Source organism: Nilaparvata lugens, chromosome 1 (assembly GCF_014356525.2).
Source record: "Nilaparvata lugens isolate BPH chromosome 1, ASM1435652v1, whole genome shotgun sequence".
Taxonomy (NCBI): domain Eukaryota; kingdom Metazoa; phylum Arthropoda; class Insecta; order Hemiptera; family Delphacidae; genus Nilaparvata; species Nilaparvata lugens.
Window position 1 is genome coordinate 27,950,957 of NC_052504.1, and position 26,235 is coordinate 27,977,191.

Consider the following 26,235-nt stretch of genomic DNA (forward strand, 5'->3'; position numbering starts at 1 on the left):
TCGAGATCGAACAGTACAAGGTCAATATCGTAATTTATTTTTCAACAATTTCATAGTCATAGGTGAAAAATCTCTTCCTCTGTTTTATGAGAGTGATTCACTAGTACAAGTATAATAAGGAACTGAAAATGGCGTCAGTCACTCAATTGGCTAAGAACATATTGATTGGAAATTATTCCAGTACAATGATATTATGAAAACCTATAGAATTCGTTCTGTTTTTTGATAAATAAAGTATAGAATACATTTTCTTTGATCTATTCGAAATTTTCACTTTTATTTGCAAAAATGTGAAATGATATCAACCCTAGTCTATATATATTTTGAAAATCCTTCAATTAGGGGTGACCCCCCACCCTTGAAATTGGAAAGAAAATGTTAGCTGCTATCCCCTTTCAGTTGATTAAAAAACCAAAAAAAGGCGCCAGTAGTCGTTCTAAGCACTGCTTTTCTTTTTTGGTTGGGGCCTCCCTCTCAAAATTTCATTTCTAAACCCCCCTCTCAGAAGAATGTCAATGACGCAGTGACTTCAAGTAGAGCCCCCCCCCACCTGTGGACACCACTGCTTAAATACATCAATTGTATTCATTAAAAATGTTTCTTAAAAAGACTACATCAAAGTGTTCAAAGAGTTAATGAATTATATTGGTATGAAAGTTTCTTTTAGACCTTATGATAAGAATTTGTTTTTCTAATGAATTGATTAATTCAATAAGTCAAAACGTCTCCCTGCAATGAAGGACAGTATTCATCAATGTATTGGTACTATAAAATCGAATTCAAAACAAGAAACAGTAAGCTGCTGGAATTCTGAAATATTATCAAATTATTCAGTCCTAGAAGCTAGGAAGAGTAGTTACGTTGCCGAGGAATAATGTAGAATGTAGAAACATGTAAGAGAAGCTATAAATTCTGTCAGTCTAGTCAGATGCTATCTTCAATGGAGCTAGATGACACACTTGCAACTGTGAACAGCCTATTAAGTGCGAAAATCTAGAAGGTTTGTATTCAAATTTGAAGGTCTATCCATTAGCTTGCAAGGCTGAAATTGAAACTTACAAAATTCATATGGTGAATATTTATGCTTCTCAATTATGGTTATGGATTAATCCTTGTTGGCTGTTCCGATAGTTGAAAGAGCAGTACAATGATTGCACCATTTCATGAGATAATAACACTATGTCATTCATGAACTTTCTAGGACATTCACTTGTGTATTTCAAACTCATTGCCTCATTCAATAAGAGTTTTAAGACCATTGTCTGTTAACCTGTTAGACCATTGGCATGTTGTAAGCATGAATGTCATTCAATGAACTTTGATTTGAGTATAGTATTTTTTAGAGACAATTCAAGTTTTCAATTATTGAACCAGTCCTACCAAAACTGTATTAAGATGTGCGCCTCACTTCTAGAAAATGTTTACTGGTTACTTATTTTTAATATTTCGGTTTGGATACTATCAAATCACTAATATGGAACAAATTTCTAGGTAAAACTCTTTTTATCAATTTTACTTGTTGTGATATGATATATGAGTTGGATTCTTTTAGGCCCCAACCAAGGGTGTACATATCAAATTGGTAGTAGATAAAATCATGAAATATTGAGGGAACATTCTTAAAAATATGTTCAATGTATGACATTTGATTTCTGAGAAATCAAATCTAAGGGAATTCATTCCATAAGTTAATTATGGGGAATAAATTTCACTAACATTTGATTTCTATGAATATAAATTATGAGAGATTTCATAATTCTGAATATCAATTATGAGAATTGATATTCATATAGAAATCAAATATTTCAATCACTAAACAATATTTTGGAAAATATACCGTTTAATGAATCTATTAGCTACCAATTCGAAAATGGATGTATTTTCCACTAGAAATTCAGAATTGAATCGCAATGGGCAATGGGGGTAACTGCCTCAACTGGATAAAAACATGCAGTATTGCAATAATAGCCTACAAAAACCATGAAGGTTGGAGTACAACAAATTCTTTGTTTTTCAGTATGTGTGTAATATAGGCGCACATTACACTCTTGTCAGCTCTATTACTCATCTTTCGACAGCCTGAAACAGTTTTCCAATCTTCTTCGAACATTTTCAACTGTATTTTTCGGATACTTCTTATTTTTTTCTTCCATGATTTCTCAAGCACCTAGTTAGAGACTGATAGACGCATACTCTGTAATCGTAGAATTTTATTTTACTGATTCAAGTTCAATTTTGTCTCATCATAATATTCTAAATGAATGCAAACATATTAAAATTGCAATAAGATTTATGAGTGGAAAGCTTTATTGGTATCAGGTGATGACCATGGTTTCCTTTTGTTCCTCATGAGAAGAGAGTACCGTGAATCGTATTAAGTGAATTAATTAATCCACAACTGAGCTGGCTAATGGCAGAATATTGATAACCAATAATTGACCAAAAACAATCCAGTTATGATTCCTGCATTACCATGACAGTTTCGGATAGTGAAACCATTATTACGATTCTTTTGCCACCTGTCTTGCTTTTCCTATTCGTACACCATTGAAAAAGCAAGCTGGTCGCTTTTGCGATCATAGTGGCATAATAATTCAAGGTGGCTGTTGGCAAGTAAGAAGCAAAAGCTGCCCCCGTTCCAAAGGCTTGAGACTCTTTGCTGAGAGCATCGTAAAAGCCCCTGGAGAGCAATTAGCATAAATTCTCTTCAACCAAGAAATTACGCCTTCGCGATACACGATATGAGAACGGCAGCCTTTACATTGCGACCATAGGCCTACAGTTCAATTCAAGCAAATTCATAATATATTAATTGCATTATCTTCTCAATTTTCATCTTCGTACCACATTGTACATTATCATATTCATTCCACGATTTACTTCGGTAGTGCAATATACTAAATGCAATCCTAACAGAAGGAACCGTAATTTTTCAAAAATAATTGTGCGGTGAATAATTTTAGCATGATAAGATGAACGATTCTTTTCTATACTCTTCACATTGTGAATAGAATACATTGTATTCCAACTAAATTGTTTTTAAGAGTTAACCTTATCATACTCTATATTATTTTGTGTTGAAGTAAATTTAAGATTACTGTACATTACAATGACCATTTCTCTCATTGTTTCAGGACAAACTGCTAACCAAACTAGATGAGAATGAGCCTGAAGTTGCGACATCACAAGAAGACGAGGTAATTTCACTCCCTATCGATGTTCGCATGAATAGAAACCAATTGTAAAATTTACAATGAAAGCAATGAGCTTACCTTTTGAATATGTTGTTGCGACATATTTGAACTTGATAGGCTGCTGAAAGGATTTTTTTAAATAATTTATTCCGTTTGCTTTACTGGTCAAAGTACAATTTTTAAGATATTTCTGAAGTCTTACAATTTTTGGAAAACTTGAGTCGTATCGATGATACACTTCATAAGATTCCTCAAGTTATTTATTTTCAAATTCAATTTTACTAACACATTGAAATAATAACTGCTTGAAGAGGTATCATGAGCTAATCATCATCTTATTGAATGTTTCTCTTCTTTCAACGTTTATTGGTGAAAAGAACTCTTCTTTTTTGTTCAATTCATGGTTTTCAAAAAATGCTTGCCAACAACGAACTATTTACGTAGCTTGATGATAGAATTTTCTGTTATCTCAATTTTTCCGATTACTGAATAAGTAGTCCGTTCATAAACGTTTCTGCTCAAGCTGTTCCTCGCCTTCTAGAGGTTGAACGTAAAGGTGGAAAAGTGGAAAAGGGAGAAAAGAGAAAATACTTATTCTGTTGATGAACATAAGTATTGACTATTAAGCAGTGAATACAACAGGCGCTTTGATCCAGTTAAACAAATTTTCATAAATCATTATTCCATTAATGTCTCGCAATCGTTGAGATTTCTGAAAACTGAAAGATGAATTATTTCAATAACTGAGATTCTACCCAAATCAGCTTTATAGAGCCGTTGAAAGTTCTCGATAAGCAATGGAGAAACTAGTGAGGAGTTGATTTAATGGAAGTTCAAGTGAAAAACGAGAACGTGATCATACATGGAATATTCGTGTGAGGTGTGGTACGTTTCCTGGACAAGATATTTGAAGGAAAGGAAGTTTGAGATAGTATTGCTATTGAGGATGCCAGAGAAAGTATAAAAAGAAGGGAAGGGAGACCAGGATTGACGAAGGACAGCTGTAAGGAGGTGGAAGTTAGCGATCTGAATTCAGGAAGGAGCGTAATAGTCCCTTGGGAGCGATAACCGGGTGGGTGGGGGGTGTCTCACAACAGCAAATCCCTCATCTTGGCTGATAGAACTCATCCCTTGCCGAACACCTCCACTCCTCACCACCTATTATAGCTCTCGCCTCTTTTCTCAGCTCTGACCAAGTCGCACTCGCACCCTTTTCTATTGCTTTTCCACACTCTTTCCAACACCTGTCCTGTCATCATTGTGCGCTCGGCCCTTTCTCCCATCATTCGCGGTCAATCGATAACACTTTCTGTAACCTGATCCATTCACTCCAAAAATACTTGTCATCCTTCCTCCCAGCTTCGCCCTCGTTCCATCAAACATGTACAAGATATGCAAGCCTAATAGATTTTTAGACTCAAAAGAGTGTTTTTGTTTGTTGCAAAAAAATTTGGCAATATCATGATATTCTTATTGAGAAACGCAAACACCAAATAAGCCTTATCAAATGTTAGTGATTGTCCTCTGACTCTTAATAAATGAAATATCAAAAAATTAAGCACATTTTATGGTTATTCAATGGATTAGGTTTGTGCTTGAGCCTTTAAAATGAAATAAAGAAGGATGTCTTAAGGTGCGAACAGAACCAGTAAGTCACGGTCGATTCCACTAATCAGTTCTTAATGATAAAAACATTTGAATGTCATCCTGGAAAACGGGAATAAAGACGTAACCGAACTGTTTATACCCATGCTTAAAATGTGTTCGTGTAACATGATGATCCGATCGCGATTCGCGATATTAACTTTCACTGAAAGCTGAATATCGGCTTCATCGTTCTGTTCGCACCCTTTAAGAATTGTCCAAGCTCTTTGCTGATCCAGTCACATATTTAGAAATTTACTGGAACTTATCAGCTAGTACTAATAAGTTATCTTCCAAGTGGCAACAAATTTTTGCCTGAAAACTGAAGACTATTTTCTACTTCAGAAACTAGATATTTAATTATAATTCTTATAACGATTCTTTTATAATTCTGACAATCTGGAGCAAGCCTCTGAAGATTTTCAACCAATTCACAATATTACATCAAGGTTAATCCACAATTTTATCTACCGGAAGATTATTATATGATTCTAATCATCATTTTAAAAGAATATTCAGAATAGAATATAGAATAAATTACATGCTTATTTAGCTACTTTGGAATAACATATTTAGTTACATGAAAGCATTACCATTACTGTAAAGAAATAATTGTTTTATCAGGGATAGGTGGCGGTTCAGGCTTATTTTGCGTTACAGTGCATCGTCAAAAAGCGGCTAAATTGTCGGTTGCCGGTACGGTAATTGTTCGGAAGACTGTGAAATTAAGTACAGACAAAGTACAGGCGGATCAATTAAACGGCGCTCGTTTGTGCAGCCCTTTTGTTGGATGTCGTCACACAAACAATTGCAAGGCAGCAAGCAGCAGTCAGCAGGCGTCGACAATGCCATGCCACTGATACAAGCCAGACGCATGAACAGGCCGCCACCCCTTCATCGCTTCAGACGCCTTTTCCTGCCTTCGTCATGTTCCGCCAACGCATAAGTGCCATTTACTCTCCAATTTGCGACTATTGAAATACACCAACACTCCCGACTCCCGACACACACTTTGTGCCCTGAACAAACAGCACTCTCTCAATTTATTGTCCTTCAATAAGCAACATTTTTCACAAGGCAAGCTCATTAAATAATATTGTTCATGCGAGTTCTTATTCTCCTTCTCGACAAAAATTTTGCATCGAACATAATCTTATCTTGTATTTTATGTTCGTTTGTCAATAAATACATTACATAACTAAATCTATTAGATAGATGGAGTTGATACTGAGAAAAGGATTATGTACAACTCAAAAGAAAGTCTGAACGGTAGAATCGGATTCCCAATATTTGGAGAGCGTCTTAACCTTGAAATAAATGGAATGAATTAACTGGAATGAGACATGGGTTCAGCAATACAATTCACTGTATCAGGTAACTTGTACTACTGAACTCAAGTCTCCAAATTTAATATAATTCCAGTTGATACATTTCTTTAAAGTTCAAAATGCTTTCCAAACATCGGAAAACTGATTATCTCGAACTGAAATTATCTCGCATTTCCAGAAATTACGAACCAAATTCGCTAATTATTCTTAGTAATTTATTTATTTAGCGTATGGCAGTATACAACACATTTATGATCACAAAATTCGAAAAAAAAAAGAAAACAATAGAAAATTCATATATAAATCGAATGAAAATATCTTAGTCACTTTTGACCTGGAAATTAGAGGCATGCTTCCAGGGTATTTAAGTAGGCTATTGATGCTGGTTTAGCCACCAGGAAATCTTCATGTGCACCTGTGTATGCTGATTCTTAGTAATTAACTTTCATAAAAAAAAAACATCGAATATCGACCTCATTGCACGAATGTGTCCACGACACCAATGTGAGTAAGCTACTGTACAGCAAGGATTGGGCCTATTTAGGCCTATTTAGGTACATATGGGCCTATTTAGATATGGGCCTATTTAGGCCTATTTAGGTACAGAGTACAATTTTATTCTAGCATTAAGGCCTACTCATCCTCTATTTCTTATTATTGCTCTGTATTTTGTATACTGTATAGCGAGTAGTGCTCCATTTTTCTTTGGAATGAATATTCGACTTGACTTGTGTTGCAGTGTGTAATATGTGTGAACGCAAAGGCGACGATGCAGACGTCGCCATGCGGCCACCGCGTCGTGTGCCGCAAGTGCTTCGTGAAGACGATCCAGATGGCAGTGTCGCAGCGACTGCTGCCGCTGCGGTGTGTCATCTGCCGCGCCAAGATCCTCCGCCTCAAGCACACCTCCAGTGCCTGGCTGGTGCCACCCTCCGCCTCACACTACTCCTTCTCTTCCTCTGCCAGTGCTCACTCCGCGCACTCTGTGCCCAACTCAGAGTCGCTCTATTCCATGACATCCGGGTCTTCCTCTTTCTCAGGTACGCAGTCAATCAATCAACTAATTCAAGGGTGCAACAAAAGATCTGTGTGACTCACCAAGCAGGTTCCGGTGAAAACGCGTTTTAACTTATGAACTTACTTCAACCATTCTTCTACCAGTTCAGTCACAGTGTATTCATTTTCAAAAGTTATACCTCGTTTTCACGAATCCAGTAAACGTTCTATTTACTGGAGGCAGGTTACCGGAAGCAAGTAACTTGAATGAGCTGTTTGGATATGTACATGAACTATGTAAATACTTAGCCTAGTCGAACCTGTTATTGTTCATTTGCGTGCTCAGTTCGAGTCACATGCTTCTATAGAATTTTTGCTGGAATCGTGGAAACAAAGGATAGTTTCATGACTTATTTGGTCTTTTCCGAATGAATTAATCTGTAAGTAGCCTTCTAGCCTACAACTGATGTAAACATGAACAGGTATACCACATCTGAAATTTCTCATGTGTAATTCAAAAAACCTTATAAATACATGCACTGAGATGGCAAGTTCTCACATTTTGCAATCTCATTCTGAAAGAAAATTTCATGAAGGCTGCTACTTGCTTTAGAAATTATTCCATTCTAATCAGTTTCCTTCCCGTTCACGTGCAATATGCTATTCTCTTGAGTTATCTGCGGACCAATTCTAAATTCAAATTGTGGTATTTCTTCAAAAATTATTCCCTTCTAATCAGTTTCCTTCCCGTTCATGTACTATGTGATTCTCTTGAGTTATCTGCAGACTAATTCTGAATTCAAATTGTGGTAATGCTTCACTGAGTAGCAAACTAGTGGAGAGGAGCCGAGTGTGTAATGACCACACTCATGTAGAAGGAAGGAGAGTATCTCAAGTACTCCATTCAAGCATCTGGTGCAGACTGCAGATGATTAGCAGGAAGGATGTGAGGAGGTGACATGTCAACCCATTCCACACCAGCAGTGCTTCAACAAGCAGAATCCAGCCTGGATACAAGCACTAGAATGAGGAGTAGGGTGAAAATCCCATACTGCTGGTCATTTAGTCATTACTCTGGCAAGAAGTATTCCAGACTCCAAGTAATGGTCAGATGATCATTGAATTGTCTTGAGAAACTCAATCTCCTTGAGGAAATGTTTTGTAGAAGTTCAATCAGTATTATCACTTGCATAGGTTGTCTACATTGATGTCGATTTGTATGGTGTTCTACAGCAATTTTTTCGAATGAAGTTATCCTATACTATTAAACGAGCAATTTCTGTTTATATGTTTAGATGTTTGGATGTTTATATGTTTGTATTTCGCCGGATCTCGAAAACGGCTCTAACAATTCTCACGAAATTCAGAACATAGTAGGTTTATAATATAAAAATTCATTTGAACTAGCTCTCATCCCTGGGAAAACTCGCTGAAGGGCATTAAAAGGATATATTATTATTCATCCTTGGAAAAACAGCTGATAATAATTATTTCGTCGTCTGTTGATGATGGAAGTGAGTGAGCGAGTTCATGTGTGTGGGACTGTGTCAAAATTATGACTCAGCTGTTGAACTTTTGTAATCATTCAATCAGGTACTTAGTGCCGGTTGCAAAAAAGCCGGGCTATTTTCAATCCTGATTAATTCCAGTAGATCCATCTTTTTGAAATGGTCTTCTCTGATTTGGTTCACTTGGAATTAATCAGGATTAAAATTTAACCGGCTTTTGTGCAACCGGGTCTTTGTGAGGGGAAATTTTTGCATTCCTCTGGGAATCAATCTCAATTTACTGTGATTGGATAGAACATTTCAGTAAGAACTATGAACTATGAATGTTATTTCAATTTCTTCTTTCGTAATAAATGTTTTATAAATGCTTTTGTACTCCAGAGCGAGGCTCGATCCCCGATATTTATGATTAAATGATGGAATACAAGTATTGAAAATAAAATTTAATCAACAGGTGTATCGACAGTTAGCTCGGCGACCAATTCCTCAGCGGGAAGCGGGATTGGCCTGGATAAGAATTTCAGGAGTAAAATACAATACCCCAGGCAGCCAACCTCTGGTGCCTTCCGCCGCTCCCAAACACAAGCAATGAAGGTGAGTGCCAGTTCCATAGCTTACTAGGTGCAAGTTATTCTTTTTTGTGGCTGCACAAATTTATTTTAATCAATAATCGGATATACAAAAGTTTCTTTAAAAAAATCAATCTGACAATGCTGAATGCGCACAGCGCAAGTAGCAAGTAAGAGTACGATGCCGGTAAGTTATAAAAAAAGAATGTAAGGAATGAGTGCGGGATTATTCAAAATATTCCATTTTTTCTGAGAGTGATGCGAGCATGCACTCCAGGCTTGTGCACGGGTAATGAGGAGGGTGATGAGGAGGGTGATGATGAGAGATGAGTGGATGGATCTATAGCGTTAGATGGGCTCAGAACCTCCAAGAAACGATTTTCAACTCATAAATATGATATTTAGAGGTCATCAAGTGGACACCCTAGAACGGGAATAGCAGGCGCATGCATCTTATAAGCAAGATGACGAGAGTGATCTTATGAACAAGTTTTCAATATTTTCTTCTCCTCTTCCTTCTTCTAGATTCTTCTAGATTGATATTCTCTATTCAACCCTTCATCCCCATTCTCTTTTAGTCACTGTAAAATAGGGGAAATCAGTCAAAATGCAGAAAAAGTGGTTCAGTTTTAATTTTACATAAACAATTCTATTATTTTATAAGATGCATTTGTTTATCTATTTCACTTTCCATGACGAACTGCTTTTTGATAATACTTTTTCGATCTATCTTTGACGACACTACATTCTAATTTTTTGAATAATAATTATTAAAAAATAGATGATGATTTCCCTGTTGCAGACAAAATGGATATAATCCTTTTCATCATTGATGAAAAGGATTTCATACACTTTCAGTGTTGAAGATGGATGTAGAAATCCGAAAGCGCTAGGTACTAGTTTTTAATAACTATTGTTCAAAAAATTAGACCTAGTGTCGTCAAAAATAGTTCGAGAAAGAATGTACGGTATTTATTATTAACTATGAAAAACTTTCTTGATAATCAATTAAAAAATATTATTTTTGATTCTGCAAAAAAAAACAATATAATATACAGATAATCACGTACGAAAATTTAGTATCATATTATATCCTCAACTCCCATGAATTTTTCAAGATTTCTTCAACTAATTCATGCATGGACTTTTAGTGTACACCGTGCAAAGAGCTTGAAAATTGGATTCTATTCATTACCATTTTTTTAATAGTTTATTATAGTATCACAGATAAAGAAAAGATAATATCGACTTTCGGCTGTATGAGCTTCGTCATTTATGATCCAAGGAGCTTCAAATGAGTTTTCTGATACTTCAGCTAACACCTATAAATCTTGGAAAAAGGAAGTGGAATATTAAACTTAAGTATTATTGATTCTATTCCTTGATCAACAAGGTACCTCCAGTGATATTCATCTAATTGGCTGACTTTGTTTGTTCAAGTACCGTCTTCAGGAGTATAAGGAGCCTCTGAGACCTGACTGCCAAGAGAAAGTTCCAAACAGGCTTCCACCAATCCAAGAGTTCCAGAGGGAGTTCAGAGCAGGCAAGGAACGATCTGCATCAACTTCCACTCGAATAAGGTGAAATACTATGAATTGCCTTCAACCCTCAAGGACAATACTCCAAGCCTCAAAATTCCAGATCTAACTTCACTAGCCCATTCATAGTTCCATTTATCCATGTAATAATTCACGAGTAATATTGACTATTGGGGAGAAAACAACAGGCTCAACCAAAAACTAGCATTATGAAATGTATTAATCCTATAAGTTAATTGGATCCACAGAAACAAGGTCCACGACATTTTTCAAGATATTGTTGTCAATCGTGAAACATTTTTCATTGAACGACCGGAGCGAAGTTTCAGTTTAAACTTCATTTTCTTCCGTAAATTTCATGAAAACTGGAAAATGCTTTGTCCAATGAACTTCACATTTTGAACATATATTCTTGGAAGTTGGAACCATTCTACAGATCAAGTTCGTTGGTCAAGAAGATAATATCTATATATTATTAGCAGATATAAAGCCCGGTCCATATGCTCGAGCTTATCGTCAGTCTTGCATGACCATGCCAGATTTGACAGATGAGACTGTACTTGTGGACAGAACATTTGAAGTTCAGCATAAGTAAAATTAGGTTTGAAAAAACAAAGTAAAAAATTAATGAACTGTTCCACAGTGAATTGTTTATCTAAATAAAACAGATATTTTATTCAAATTCGCTTTAGCGTTGGACGCAACCAACTCAGTCTTATTTGTCAAACCTGGCATGATCAATAAATCAAGACTGACATTAAATTTGAATATGTAGACTAGGCTTGAAGCCTCAAGCTTCAAGAAAATGATTATTCGTCAAGGATGGTTAGAATAGACTTATAAAGTACCTAATAAAGATTCAGCGGTAGCCTTAGAAAACGCCAGTTGAGATTTAACAGAGATCCAATGCATTTTTGCCAGGAGTGATGCCCACATGGATGTTTCGGGATGTGGCTGATAATGTATTCATTTATTTGAAGCATTTATAATGATACTAACATGGTTGGACTTTTAGTTCCAAATGGGTTTCGAGTCACCAGGATCTGCGAGAAGTGATTTAATAAGAGGACTTTTTTACATATGGATTTTTGTAAATGTTTACTAAGATTCAAAGAATTAATCATCTATGTGAGTTCCATCGATGGTGAATTGAGAAATAGAATGGTTTATATTGAATTGGTAGGTAGGCTAAGTATTGTATTTTGTATGTGTTTCAGGTGTGCTCAGAAGATAGTGACTCAACTAGAGACGAGTGCCCACCCAAGCAATACTAGTTACTCGTCATCCTCGTCCAGCAACCATGCTTCCTCATCTGCGTCTTCGTCTAGCAATTACTTCAGATCTGCTCTGAAGACACCCAACAAAGACTTGGACAAGAAAAAGTGCACCGTCGAAATAGTGCCCACTAAAAAGAATTCGAATAGTAACCAAGTCAAAAAGAAGGACGATAGTAGTAGGCCGACTAGTGCTAGCAGTAGTTGTAACAGTAGTAATAATATTAAAACTAGCGACAATAATAAAAAGAAGGCTAACGACGAGCCAGTCAAAGTGATTATCGAGGAGAAGGGGAACAAGAAAAGTGTCGATAAACGAGACAAAAAGGAAGAGAAGAAGGAGAGCAAGAAGGATTCGAAAGACGACACCAAAAGTAAAGAAAAGAAGGAGCTGACGAAGGCTGAAAAGAAAGAGTTGAAGAAAGAGGCGAAAGCTGAGAAAAAGGCGGCCAAGAAAGAAGCAAAAAATGAAAGCAAGAAGGAAAAAGCAGAAAAAAAAGAATAGACTCTGAGACGAAAATGATCAGAAATAGGTGATATATAGGTTTAAGATAAATTGGAATTTTACAAAATTGTTTATTTTTCAAACTACAAATTTCAGCAATACATTTTGGTTAGGAAAGCTATCACCATCATCAAGCATTACATACAACTGCTGAATGATAGACCCTCACGAACTTCTAAAGTAGGCTATCCTTATAAATAAGGCTAGTGCCCCGAGTAGAGCATTTATATAAATGAAAGGTTCCTACATAATTTGCTATATCACCTTCACTGTTCCTATACAATACCCATCTCATTACCATTGACACATCAATTCCTAATTATTTTAAATCGCACTCTAGAAGCTTGACATATATATTTCAGATTTTATAAAATCTTCGAATACCTCAGGGCATGAAATTTTATTGAATTTAGTTTCGGCAACATTTCTATGTTTATCATTGATTATAAATCGATAACTCAATTGCTAATTATCTCTCTTATTAATCTGCTGTCAATTCATTGTAGAACAATGGTGAATAGGTGTTTATACAATTGTAATGAGTAATTTACCACATCATAATATTCATCATAATAAATGTAGTGTACGTCATAATATCTTCTTTTCTAATAGATTTCATATTTTCTTTCTAATAATGGATATTTCCGCATTGAAAATTCTCCAAGAATAAATAAGAAAGCAATCGCTTCATAATGATAATCTCATTTCATGAAAAATATAACTTAATAATTATAATCGGAAAGACAATATAAAAATGTTTATATGAGTAGTCAATTTCAATACAGATCTCGAAATACACTAAAACTATTCGAAATTTGAGATTAATATACTTTAAAATAGTTAAATGCCTGGTCAATAATCAATAGAAGGAAACCATTCTTCACGTTTGAATGCCCGATAGATCACATTTCTATTCCCAATTCGAGCCAAATCCAATGTTATCTGACATACTGAATGTTATTCACTATGGCGAATAGAAGTTTGCGGTGGAGGTTTGAACCTTGGAGGTACAAAATAATTGGGATCAAATTAATTCCAGGAATCAACATTAAAATGAACATGTCCTTGAAATGAGTTGAAAACATTGGTAGTGATTTCTTTTAATGTTTCCTTTCAGTATTGCTAACTGATAGAGGGATAACTATAACTCAAAGCCAAATCACATACCCCTCTCCAAATCTGGTATCACATGAGGTTGTCACTTCTGACCCCTCCAATGTAGACAACCCTGCCTAATAACTAATAATACTCTTTCAAAAAACATTCATCAATCATGAGCTTTCTTTCAAATGCTTATGATGCAAGAAGATTGAAAATCATTGCACATTTCAATAGGCCTACTGTAGTATTCCTTTCTCATACAACATGCCATACCGTACTACACATATTAGGGATGATGTAATAAGATGAAATTTGTTCATCTACTAACTGCATAATATAATACTTGATAATGGAAAATATTGTAATTACAATATTTCAACCTGATATAAGGTGTATTACACCGTTATGGAAATGGATTCTATTGTTTTACATTTGGCGTACGGTAGCCTATAATACGTACTGGAGCAATCTCAATTTTTGCAGTACCTATTTTATTTCACAGGTTATTACATATAAATTCGGCTAGGTTCAAACATTTTTAAATGTTTCAATGATCACATGAGGAACAATTCACTTATATTGAGATGATTTGCTATTTTTTTCTATTATTATCGAGAATATTTATTTATTTAAGCTTAATAATAATTATTGAGAAAATAATTGGAAGATTCTGATAATAATTTACCTGGTGGTTTTTATTGGTATTGCAGTAATTGAATACTATTTTCTACACATCATAAGAATTGAAATGGATGAGATGAAATTTCTTTCATCTACTGTTTTTTGAATAATGCCTATTTGAAATCGTTCAATTCCATAAAACTTTTTCATAGTTTAGTATATTTTATAACAACTATAAATAATTCTTATTCAACAAAATTGCATTCCAATTAGTACAAAAGCATATTTTATTTCTGTGGGTCATGCTCACCTGAGCCCTTGGCTTATTCGTTGAATAATAAGAGAGTAATGAAGTTCTTAGCTGTATTCCTAACCACCAGAAATCTATTTCAAAGCACATCAGCAGAGCTGTACTGAAGCGGTTACTTGACAAACGGTAGTACGGTACCAAGCCTACCTCTCTTATCTAATGTGAGAGATAAGATGGCAATCTTAGCGCAGGGCTTATTTCTTTCCAAAATTACCTATAATTACAAATTTTAGCCACCACTATAATATTACAATAGGCATGTAATGTACTGTATCTTGAATACTGTAGTAATGTTTCCTCATTGCAAATAAGCTCAACAAAAGTCAATTTTATTTGATGGAACATTCTAACATTAAATTCAAATAATAGTGTCCAACTGTCAATCAATATGTTTCTAGCCTAAGAGATAAACAGTTGAGATTTCAACAACGTCAATAATTAATTCATTTTTTATCAGTGCATTCAATATTCCTAAATGTAGATGAATTTTAATTGTAATCAGGCTGTGGTAGATTTAAATGTATATTGACTATGTGGATACATTGAAAACAAAATCCAACGTTTTCCTTAGAAACTAGAGATCTCATTCCAAGTAATGGTTTAATCGAAAGTAACCATTAACTTTTAGATAAAAACAACAAAATATTTCATTTTCAATCTTATTTTATCTGAAACTAGTAGGATGATTATAAAGGCAATGTACTTTGATAAAAGTACCCCGTTATAGAGGATCAGACCTTAAATAAATTAACTTTCAATACATTTGTTAGCTATAATATAATTTATAACACAATTCTGAGAAATAATCATGTGGAACATTGTGTCAATTTAAAGTACTCAAATCGTTATAATTTTGGGATCATACTATATTATGAGAATTAATCATAGTACTCCATATTACATGACAGTCAAATAAATTAAATTAAATTTTTATTGTCAAAGTAAATTCAAATCTGTGAATGGAACAGCGCAGAGATATCTTTTTGTACCCATATATGAAGAATAATTCATACAGGTACTATATTATGTAACTTTTTATAGTAACTGTTAAGCTGCGTTTACACCAAAGTTATTAACAATATAACAAAAAATTGAACAAAACTTATCATGAACATAGCCTATGTGTTTGTCAAGTTCCATTCAATCTAATAGAATCTATGAGGATATAACATTTTGTTAATAACTTTGGTGTAAACGGAGCTTAATAAAATCTACCTCGACATTTAGGACGTGGATTTTACCATTGACGGATACATATTTCAATGATTATTGTGTGATCCTAAAATCTTGAAACTATCACACATTTTCAAAATTAATATTCTTGAACTTATCACTTTGCTGAGGATTCCTCTTCGACCACTAAGAAACAGCTTTGAATAAACTCTTTCTTTGACAGCAACAACTAGTCAAACCTATTCTCATAGTTCGTAAACTTCATCTCAAAAATAAATCCTATATTCAAACATATTTTGTTGACGTGTTGAAAGAAACACCGAGTAATGAGCTATTATATTATTGGAAGACAATAATAAATTGTGTTGGAAAATTCATGAGAGTACTGTAGTTGGGAAAATACTCAAAAGCAATAGAAATATTATGTAGGCTTATTCGAATTCAATTTTTCTGAAACTTATAACAGATTAGCAATTACATTTCCATCCACAGTAATTGAATGCAATAAGTGGGTTGAGACAGGCCTACCTAATGTTTTGTGATGTTAGAGTCTTCAGAGTAAATTAGACTGGGAAAGAGTAGGACATTGGAGTCTCAAATTAAAAAAAAAATATTTATCACAAACAAATAATTAATTTTTCAATGATAATCTAATATAATCATTCAGATAAGGTTCAAGTGTATATTGTTTCACCAAAACTCAGTTACTAGAAAGGGACAATATTACTTGTATAAGTACTGTACGGTATGTAACTAAAAAACGTATTATGTTTCCAACAAGTGAGCTGGCTATGCACATTGTTTCAGTATAAAGATATACGGTACGGTACCAAAAATTGATGAGTCTTATAAAATTATCACGGTAAAACTAAGTTGAAAAAGAAAAGGTGATAGAGCATTTTAATTACGCAACATGAATTTGGATAATTAATAAGTTGAATTACGGTACCTAATAAGTACTTAACCTAATGACATGATTTTTCACGTACTTTCGGTAATTTTTAGGAATCTCTTATAAAATTCTGTATCATGATAATGATTTTTTTTTTTTAAATCTCTTCTACAGTCCTTTAATATTATTTGGTACGGTACCAAATAGCATAGAACTCATTAAACACTTGAAAATGGTTTGAACACTTTTATGTTACTAGTTTGAATGACAGTTTTTCTTCACATATTCAATCAATCATGGTTTTATTCTGAATCTATACATTTTCATTGTTCTCGGATAAGTAGTGAGAGTAGAAAATTAATCAAAACAGAATATTTCAAGGTGGAATGTCTGTTTTAAAGCTGTAAAAACTAGAGTCGATATATTCCTACCCAATCTCCAAGCATCCAGTAAAAGCGTATATTAATAGATAGTATGACGTTGAGGCCTTATTGGTTGTCATTTTTACTGTGAGATATTTGATTCATTATTAAAGCAGATGATCTATGGTGATCTATTTATTATAATATTTTTACGCATATTGTGATTAATCGGTGATATAGACCATTGTTAGAATGTTTTTACATTACATTACATTACATTATATAACAGCTCATTCTGTTATTTTATTCTTTAATTTTTCATTATTGTTCGGCGTTCGGCTTCCAAAATCTTGATTCACATGGAAGGAGAGGATAACATTTTATATTGACAAAGAAAATATAATAGCTCATCAACATTAAAAACAATTAAATCTCATAATCAGATTCCTTATTGATTAATTAATTACCTAATTAATGAAATTGATTTTAATTTGGAATAATCTGTCACGTTCTCAATTCAAGTACCAAGCGATTTTGTTAGAGGTTGGTTCAATATAAATTCCTATGGTGAAACTATTATTTTGTTGAGAGAACTTTTTATTATGAGAACCAATCTCAATTGAGAAAATTAGGTAGTTGAAAGTAGATATTGTACTGTACTTTGGAAATAAAAATGAATGTAAGATTTTGAAGTATGAGAAATATAGAATCACATTATTGAAATGCAGTATTTTTGTTTGAAAGATCGATTTGGAAATAGAATTTTCGTAATTCTGAATAATTTAACTGGTAAAAATTTGAAATCTACTTCAGTTTTAGGATCTAGATCACTAGATTCGAATTAGCGTTTGCAAAACGGTTTTCATAATAATGGAATTTTTAAATAATAAATATTATCTACGTAATAGGAAGTGTCCCATAGATAAAGACGTAAATATTAGGCTAATGAGTGGGATAATGATGATAATTATCATTTATAATGAAGTAGAGCCAAAATATAGGCTCCTAACTTGTGTTTTTACGTATGAGTTTTTTCAATACGATAGGTAATTTTGATTGCTAAATTCAATGCACAATCAAGTAAAAAAATGGATGAGAGAATGTTGGGAATATTTTTTTATCAATTATGTGTGTTATGTTATGTTGTGCTTCAATTTCAGAAAGCATAAGAAATAAAATATACTTGAAGTCAATTCCATGCAATTTTTCTATTATTTCTACAAATATTTGTATTGTGTTGTGTTGTGACGTTAATGTTTCATTGTATATGTTGATGTTTATAATAATTACTTTTGATACTCATATTTTAAATGGTAAATGTTATTAAGCATTCGAAAGTCAGAGAAAATGAGATGGTATGAATATTTTAAGCGTGGACCCTTGCATGTGCCAAAATAGTATCTAGAATAATAGTTTATATGATGAATGAATTTTAAGAAGAGATGATGAAACCATAACAAGACAAGAATATTTATCTTGTAATTCAGCACTCATAATATTCTATTATAATTATAATTCTTATCTATTGTCTTAATTTCATCTGAATTGAATTACCTTTTGATAAATTGGCTCTATTGTCAATTTTATACGTTAGCACGCCTTTTGAAGTTTGAAGTTTAATGAATGGTTAATAAGTTACTTGAGAAGCATGAGTATTTTATAAGTTTCACCTGTATCTAACTGTGCCTACCGTAAATAATATTGGAATTTGAATTATTTTGAACAAGTCTCTTATTTTCAAATTCATTCATAGGATAATTGGCTTGAATTTGGATAAATTTATGTTCAATGACTTGATTTCATGGTTTCATTATCTCTTTGTTGAAAACAATAAACTATTCATTACCAAAATGAAGTTCTGAACTTATCATATATTTTTAATTCAGCAAGTAGGTTACTATAGTAGATTAGAGATTGTTGACTATTATTAATAATAATTATATTAAACATTATAAAAAGGAATCAATTCTTATTCTATTACCCAGAAAATCAAATCTCCTCAATTCCGAATTCTATTCCTTGAATGTTCTTCTCCCCAATTTTTTTTTATTATTTTTTTGCTCAAATTATAAGAGATTGACTCAAATTCTCACCCTACACTAATAGGTCTAGGTACTTGATTCAAATGTAGGCTACCATATACTAAATGAGTACATCATACATAAGTACTAAACTGCATCAGTAGATCTTGTCTAGTTTCTTCATTGTGGAGCATCTGGATACATATGTGGTAATTTCTAGTGATTAATAATATAATGGTACTGTTACATGAATTACAATAGAAAACGTTAAAAAAATAAGATAGGTAATTGTGCTATGAATAGAAAATAATTATTTTATTCATTCATCTCATTTAGACAATGCACAACATCAAACAAATGATTTGGAGAGGATAAATAGGGTTTGATATAGCAATCAAATAAAACAAGATAAGCAATAAACATTTAAAAAATGTTTACTAAAAAAAGTGAACAGATCAACGTAAAAATAAACATTATACTTACCGTACATACTTTAAAATTACAGTACCAAATGGAACAGTAATTGTTTTTTTAGATCCTATTATATTTTAGAATAATTCAAGAATTCAATCAAATTATATCATCATCGTCATCTGAAACAAGCAAATATTGAAATAATTGGACATTAATGTTGTCAATACCACTATGTATTATTTGTTCAAATTTTTCCAAATTTTAAATAACTGTATTATCGACAACATCAATAACTTATTCTTTTAATCATGAATAGAAATACCATAACATCTCTTCCCATGTAATCAAATTTATGAATTATTGCTCATTATACATTCACTATATCTGAATATCCACTAAACCCACTGATATTACTGGAACGAGTACCTATACAATTAGGTGTAAATCAAAAATAAATCATTTATTCAATTGTGTAGGTATAATAGAAATTTGATAAGATTCCTATGTGAAAAAACCATCATTAGCCTATATTATTTTTGTTATTATAGTTTTCTAAGAAGCTAAAGGAATATATAAGAATATAAAACGAAATCAAGTCAATAAAAAAGCTAGTTAAGGCGTTAAAAGAACTTCAGCAATATAATATCATTATGCTTCCACTCATCATGGACCCCAACTGTACGTTGTATGTGCGTCTTGAGCGCGCTGATTTGTTTCGCTCGTCAACCGGATACAGTCGTCTCTTATGGGGTAGCAGGCTATACGAGCTCCGCTCCCCTAGGGCCTAGGCCATGCATTTTTAAAACGCAAGAAATAAATTCAATGCATCTAAGACACATATATAGTAGGGGCCCTTGCTATTATTGCTAAAACAACGGACACATCAAAGGAAGAACCAGCAGACCCTTCATGCAAGAACAGCAAGGATGCCTGAGAAAACATCGCCAGTGTGAGTGCGACAATAATCAGAACTTGATCCCACATCAACAAACACTTCATTCAAATATGAGCATTGATTCTGTGAAGAAGATTCTTGAACTTTTTATTCTACACGTCCTTGAAATAGTAGGTACGATGTGATCTTTTTATTGTTTGGCATGAAAAAGAATCTACCTTGTGAACTTATTATTTGCTCATTTGAAAAACGTCAGTTTTCCGTGATTCAACCTACATTAATAATAATATCATTTTACACAGGATGTTACCTGTGTATGATAATTTCTTCTTCTCCAAATACTAAATCTTCAAATAATTACCCAGACTGGCAGTCGGTCTACACGTAGAGTACCTCAAACCAAAATTTGTTGCATCAATTGGAACAGTACAATCAGACTTCAAATTAAAATGGAGCATGGCATAATCATCACAATCTGTTATTCCATCGTGGTTGCAATCCTGAAACATATCCAACAATACACATCATCTATTCGATTATAACTGATTCTGCTATTTAGACAGATAAATCCAAAGGTACGGTATGCAATATCAATACAATCGATCATAATTGTATGCTGATTTGCTGATCAAATATTCTTACAAGATGACAAATTGGTAATCTAATAGGGATTTTAATGAAGATCCTGTGAATGTTAAATTTTGAAATAACTAGTACCCTTGTAATATGTTTAAATTAAAAACTGCTAGCTTCGACATTTATGTCATTCTAAAGTGTTATTTTTAAAAATAAATTAAAAATATTACAAGGGTAGTACTAGTTATACCGTAATTGGTAAATATGAATATCATCCAATAGTGAAGTTGATTTGTTACAATACAGCCTAATTGCTACAATACAGCCTAAATTGGATGAATTTCAGTAGTAGTATTTCGTTCACTTCTGTACGATGATTGTTTAGCATGTTTACAAGTATATTTTTGCAAATATTCTGAATAAAGTCTAGCCTACATCTACCGTATATAATTAAGTTTCTTCACAATCAACATTTATTGTACCTATCTAAATTCGACCAATGAATCAAATAATCAACTCAATTTCTATTCGATTAGCATAGGTACCACACATTTTTTTCAAAAATAAAAATTTTGAGTTAGATCTACCTTGCCATGAGCAATAATGTAGTGTTTCAGGATTTGCGTTGCGCAGCTATGATCTTCTGCACAGTCCAGGAAAGCTGAAAAATAGAAAAAATAATTTCATTTCATATTTTAACAAATTCTATTTATTATTCGGATTATTAGCTAATTGACTATTCAAAAGCATAGTTTTCACAAAAACTTCGGTACCTATATTAGGAGTTAGGAGTTAGGTACCTATACTTCAACGATGAACCTGCAGAATGGAGAATCTCTGATCAAAAAGGATAAGCCCTCTTTCAAGTACCTGTATTTCAACTAGATCCAGCTTCATTCAGTATATCATTAGAGACTACAAGTAAAAATATTAACACTCTGTTCTAATGCTTTAAACAACATGCAGTCAATTATCTGAGTAAATATTCACTTACTGGAGTACTATTGAACGGCAACAGTCACACTGTTAAAAGTGGACGCTTGCTTTATTATGCTAAAGTAGGTGGGTACTCCAGTCAGTAAGTAAAAAAAAAAATGTTTATTTACTAGAATAATTGTCTGCATGTCGTTGTATATAAAACATGTACAGACATCGCAGACAACCTACAGATCGCAGTTCGGAGTAAATCAAGAAACTTTCATCTTTAAGAATATTTATTTATTTTATCGAATATTACGAATACCAGTGGATTGATGGTTATTTTAAATCTATTTCTGTGAGTGAGTACCTAGTATTGAACTGACCTCCATCTCTGTTGGGATTATCTTCAGGGAGAACATATCGTCCAGCATCCTTCCAGTACTGCCTGGAAATCTGGAGAGGTCCACATCGCCCCCCATAGCAGCCAATGGTCATGTTGCAGTTGCTGGAGGCATGGCAGATGCACCGCAGGCACACCGGACTCAAGTTCGATAAATGGAGGCCTGAAACTGCAATCAAAATTAAATATTATTATAAATATGTTTTTAATGTTTAGGCATACTGTTTGTAATAAAATGTGATTCGAGAATGTAGCCTGTATGGAATCTATGAGAATATTTAATCTATACACGGTTTGTAATTTGAGAATGTAGGTATAGTAGCATATGGTATTTGAATTTGTGGGATCTATGGACCACACGGCACTGCACAAAATATTCATCTATCTACTGGTTTTATAGGATCAAGAACTACTGTACAAGCCAAGAATACTTGCAGGCTAAATTGGAAAACTTCCTGTAGGCCTACTATCCAATTTTATGGAAATGTTTCATGAAAAATGTGTAATCATATTATATCATACTCGAAGAAAAAAAGAAGCTAAAGTTCAAAATGTGAATTTTACAAGTACAACGTTTTTATATTTTTAAGCAGCCTTTATATATGAGTTAATATGAAGTTTATTGACCGAAGCGGAGCTGAGGTCTTAGTTTCGACTCGATCGGCTTTTGTCTGTTTGTTTGTCTGTTTGTTTGTTTGTTTGTTTGTACCGCAGTTACAGTCGCAGTTATTGTCCGATTTGGATGAAATTTGGTTTGCAAGTTCTTTGAAACAAGGCGCAGAAACTTATGTGTAACGATTTTTGATAAAACCTCTGTTTTTTTTGTAATACTTAGAAAACCGCGAACTAACCTCAATCCAGAATGGATGTGTCTTTGAAGATACAGCAATTCATTGCCATACTTTTTCGCTTCTATTGTTACAAGCACATGGTGGTCGAGTCGGTTAGACCATGGTCTGTCACACTGTGGGACCCAGGTTCTATTCTCGTTCCTGCCAGATTTTTTTTTGCAGATAATACTAATATTGTTTTATCTTATTCTAATAATATATCATTGTAAAATAAATTATTATGATTAGATAGAATAATTAAATTGAATCATCTTATTATTATTATAATTCAATTGATTTAACAAATTAATTGGATAAATTATTTTAAAAAATCTTTATTGTATTGGAGTCCAATACTGCAGTTGTAGAGAAAAATTTGTATGTAAAGGTATAAAGGTAATTTTTTTCCTTTTTGTGTAGTTGAGAAGTTGATATTGTGGTAATTATTAACATTAAATTAAAAAGACCAAGAAATTGTCAAAAAACCACAGATTTATAGATACAGTACTTAGAAATACCGGTTTCGGTAATTACACCATTGTCAATCTCTGATAAACTCTGATAATGACCGAAACCAGTCTTTCTGAGTATCAACAAATCTGTGGTTTTTTGACAATTTCTTAGTCTTTTTCATTTAAAAGGTATGTATTTGATATAAAGGTACTCCTTGATAAGTCCGATGTCCCTGGAAACAGTGTCTCTAGCACTTTCAATGCAGAAAATAATAGATGACAATCATGGCTGAATCTTCACAATATACTGTACTTACTGTACTGGCCCTTCTCATTAGATTGAAAGTTGTATTCATGAGCGAGGTCTACTGTTCACAGAACTACTAGTTAAAAACTTTCATTTTTATTATGAAATGTTTATTTTCCTGTATTCTGATAATAATGTTTATTAAATTGTTTGTGTATGTAATAAATTGAATTCTATCTTTACAGCATTTCTATCTTTACAGCATTTCTATCTTTACAGCATTGAATAGTAGAGTAGGCTATCTTATTCATCTATGATAAATAAAAAATAGCTTTTGCGCCCATTTAGCTTACTGTAAATTTTTTCCTGTTCAGATGAAGGTCTCAAAAAATTCTCTTTTTTGACTCAGTATTGACTGAACTCTTAGGTACCGCAGTACCGTACCTAGCTTATTTGCGCTAAAAATGTACCTATTCTCAGCCACTCAACGCTGATACATTTCATCATTTTCTTCTTATTTAGCTTCTCAGATCCTGCAATGAGAGTATCAATAATCTATGATACCGGTAAATACTGATGTAGGATCAGTGATTTCTACAAAATGTTCTACAAATTCAAGTTTTAATTCAATTCAAGTTCACTTCGACATTATTTAAAGAAACGCTACTTTAGGTCCACCAAGCAGCAACTACAGTACAAAGAAAGTATGAATTATAATAATTGATAATGAAAAAACAATATGTCTTACCTGACAGTGAATAAAAACCAGCAACTAATAAAGAAAAAAGCACAATATATTTCATTATTGAATGCAACTCAAACTTATTTCTAGGTTAGAAAGCAATTGCTCTTGAGTCTTTTGTCTTCATCACTCTGGTAATATTTTCAGCTCGGCTATCTTTGTTTTGATTCATTTGACGTACTATATCTACAAAAAACTGGTTTCTACGAATCTGAAGAATCGACCATCGCGGTTGCGATTTGACCTTGGCTTGAATTCGATGCAGTCCATCCGTTCTTATCAATTTCACTTCCTCGTTTTCACAAACGCGTTTTCTGCTCAAATCCATCTATCGTATCATATCGTTATCCATCTACATACTACCATATATATTAGTCCAATATAGGGGGTGTGCTTGCAATTTATATTGTAGTTCTGATTCTCTAATATATTATTTGGATACAGTACATGAGAGAAGTCATTCAGAGTGGCCCAAAAGCCTCGGCTCGTCAAGGCGGTCCAAAATCATGCATCATAAGACTCATAAGTCAAGTTCGGTCGAAAAATAGTAAATTTATTGTTGAGTGAACTTAAGCCCATATTTCAATACACAAAAAATGGCCAATTTTTATATTCAAATAAACTATATATGTATCTCATCGGTAACCCGTTATTATTAAAAGCATTAGGTAACTTACTTGATCTTGAAATGTACCACAATAATAGAATCTTCTCCCATTTGCTGTAAACGTTTCATGGAAAAATATGTTTGTAAAGTAAGATTCGATTTTTGAAAAAAGTCCGGAAATAGTAGGTCTAGATATTTTTCTCATAATTAACAGTTTTGGAAGTTCTATGATAGTGAAATTAAGTTATTCAAGATGTATTTTAGGCAACTGAACTCGTAGAGGTTGAATCTATTCACAATTTGGAATCAATCATGAGTTTCTCTGATGTATCAGATTCGTTTTAGAAACTCTTAATAATTAACAGTAGTATCACGAAAAAAATGATAAAACTGAAATCGCCATTTTAAAAATATTTTGTAACTTTCGAATGGTATTGGAATCGAAAAAATTATTTATTGGAGTGGGAAAAGGGGGAAATTTTTTACATCCTCAATAGATTTAGAAATTTTATCAGAAAGTGCATTTCACAAGTGCATTTCTACTCCACATTCTATTTCTTGTAATGATTTTTGTATGTACATTGTCAATTTGATTTTCTATGTTGTACAAGAGATGAATGAATAAACTTGAACTTGAACTTGAACTTGAACTTGAACTTGAACTTGAACAAGATAAGCATGAACTCTTTCCACTGTCGGTCTTTGTTTAGAGTGGGTTTCGAACTCCCTCACTCTATACGGTATTTTTCCCGGCGCCAATCAATTACTATGAATTGATAAAATAATTACTTTACTGTAACTTCACTCACTGAACTAATAATAGTACGGTATAGAAGAAAAAGATAAAAAGAGATAGATCAGGGTCGTGTGTAAGGGAATGTACTAAGTGAAAGGCAGAACAAAGGTTAATTATGAATTTATTGTTGAACTTTAAATTTATATGAATTTATAAAAAATTGATCAAAAATATAGTAATGATTAGAAATAAATACAAGATGATTAAGTTTTCGAAAATATTACAGTTCAAGTTTTAATTTTATACAACAAAATTTAACAAACAGTTCCTATTTTAACAGGTTACTTGAAAAGTAAGTTATTAAATCAAAATATTGAAC

The 26,235-nt window shown here is 33.1% G+C and overlaps 3 protein-coding genes across 3 annotated transcripts in view; 1 reads left to right on the top strand and 2 right to left on the bottom strand.

Moving 5' to 3' along the window:
* The window catches only part of LOC111058611 (pancreatic triacylglycerol lipase), a 35,265-nt gene extending 20,538 nt beyond the window's left edge, over nt 1-14,727 (bottom strand). Inside the window, exon 1 of the mRNA XM_039424429.1 lies at nt 14,589-14,727. The gene's annotated coding sequence lies outside the window, so the exon portion shown is untranslated. The remainder of the gene's footprint in view (nt 1-14,588) is intronic.
* Nucleotides 1-16,809, top strand: part of LOC111058615 (serine-rich adhesin for platelets) — a 77,019-nt gene extending 60,210 nt beyond the window's left edge. Inside the window, exons 3-7 of the mRNA XM_039424400.1 lie at nt 3,135-3,197; nt 6,906-7,206; nt 9,125-9,264; nt 10,680-10,819; nt 11,995-16,809. Of these exons, the coding sequence (XP_039280334.1) occupies nt 3,135-3,197; nt 6,906-7,206; nt 9,125-9,264; nt 10,680-10,819; nt 11,995-12,556 (1,206 nt within the window). The 3' untranslated portion in view covers nt 12,557-16,809. The remainder of the gene's footprint in view (nt 1-3,134; nt 3,198-6,905; nt 7,207-9,124; nt 9,265-10,679; nt 10,820-11,994) is intronic.
* Nucleotides 16,810-19,445: 2,636 nt separating this feature from the next.
* Nucleotides 19,446-24,809, bottom strand: LOC111058614. The gene is made up of 5 exons (XM_039424434.1): nt 24,520-24,809; nt 22,226-22,411; nt 21,509-21,582; nt 20,707-20,845; nt 19,446-19,629 (listed from the first exon to the last, which is right to left on the bottom strand). Exons 1-5 carry the CDS (start codon nt 24,572-24,574, stop codon nt 19,607-19,609), a joined length of 477 nt encoding a protein of 158 aa, XP_039280368.1. The 5' UTR covers nt 24,575-24,809; the 3' UTR covers nt 19,446-19,606.
* Between the last annotated feature and the right edge of the window lie 1,426 nt (nt 24,810-26,235).

Coding starts and splice junctions, on each gene's coding strand:
- LOC111058614 (XM_039424434.1), bottom strand. CDS start 24,574: ATGAAATATATTGTGCTTTTTTCTTTATTAGTTGCTGGTTTTTATTCA. Junction 22,412..24,519: donor TGGTTTTTATTCACTGTCAG/GTAAGACATATT, acceptor TTTTGATTGCAG/TTTCAGGCCTCCATTTATCG. Junction 21,583..22,225: donor TAATCCCAACAGAGATGGAG/GTCAGTTCAATA, acceptor TCTATTTTTCAG/CTTTCCTGGACTGTGCAGAA.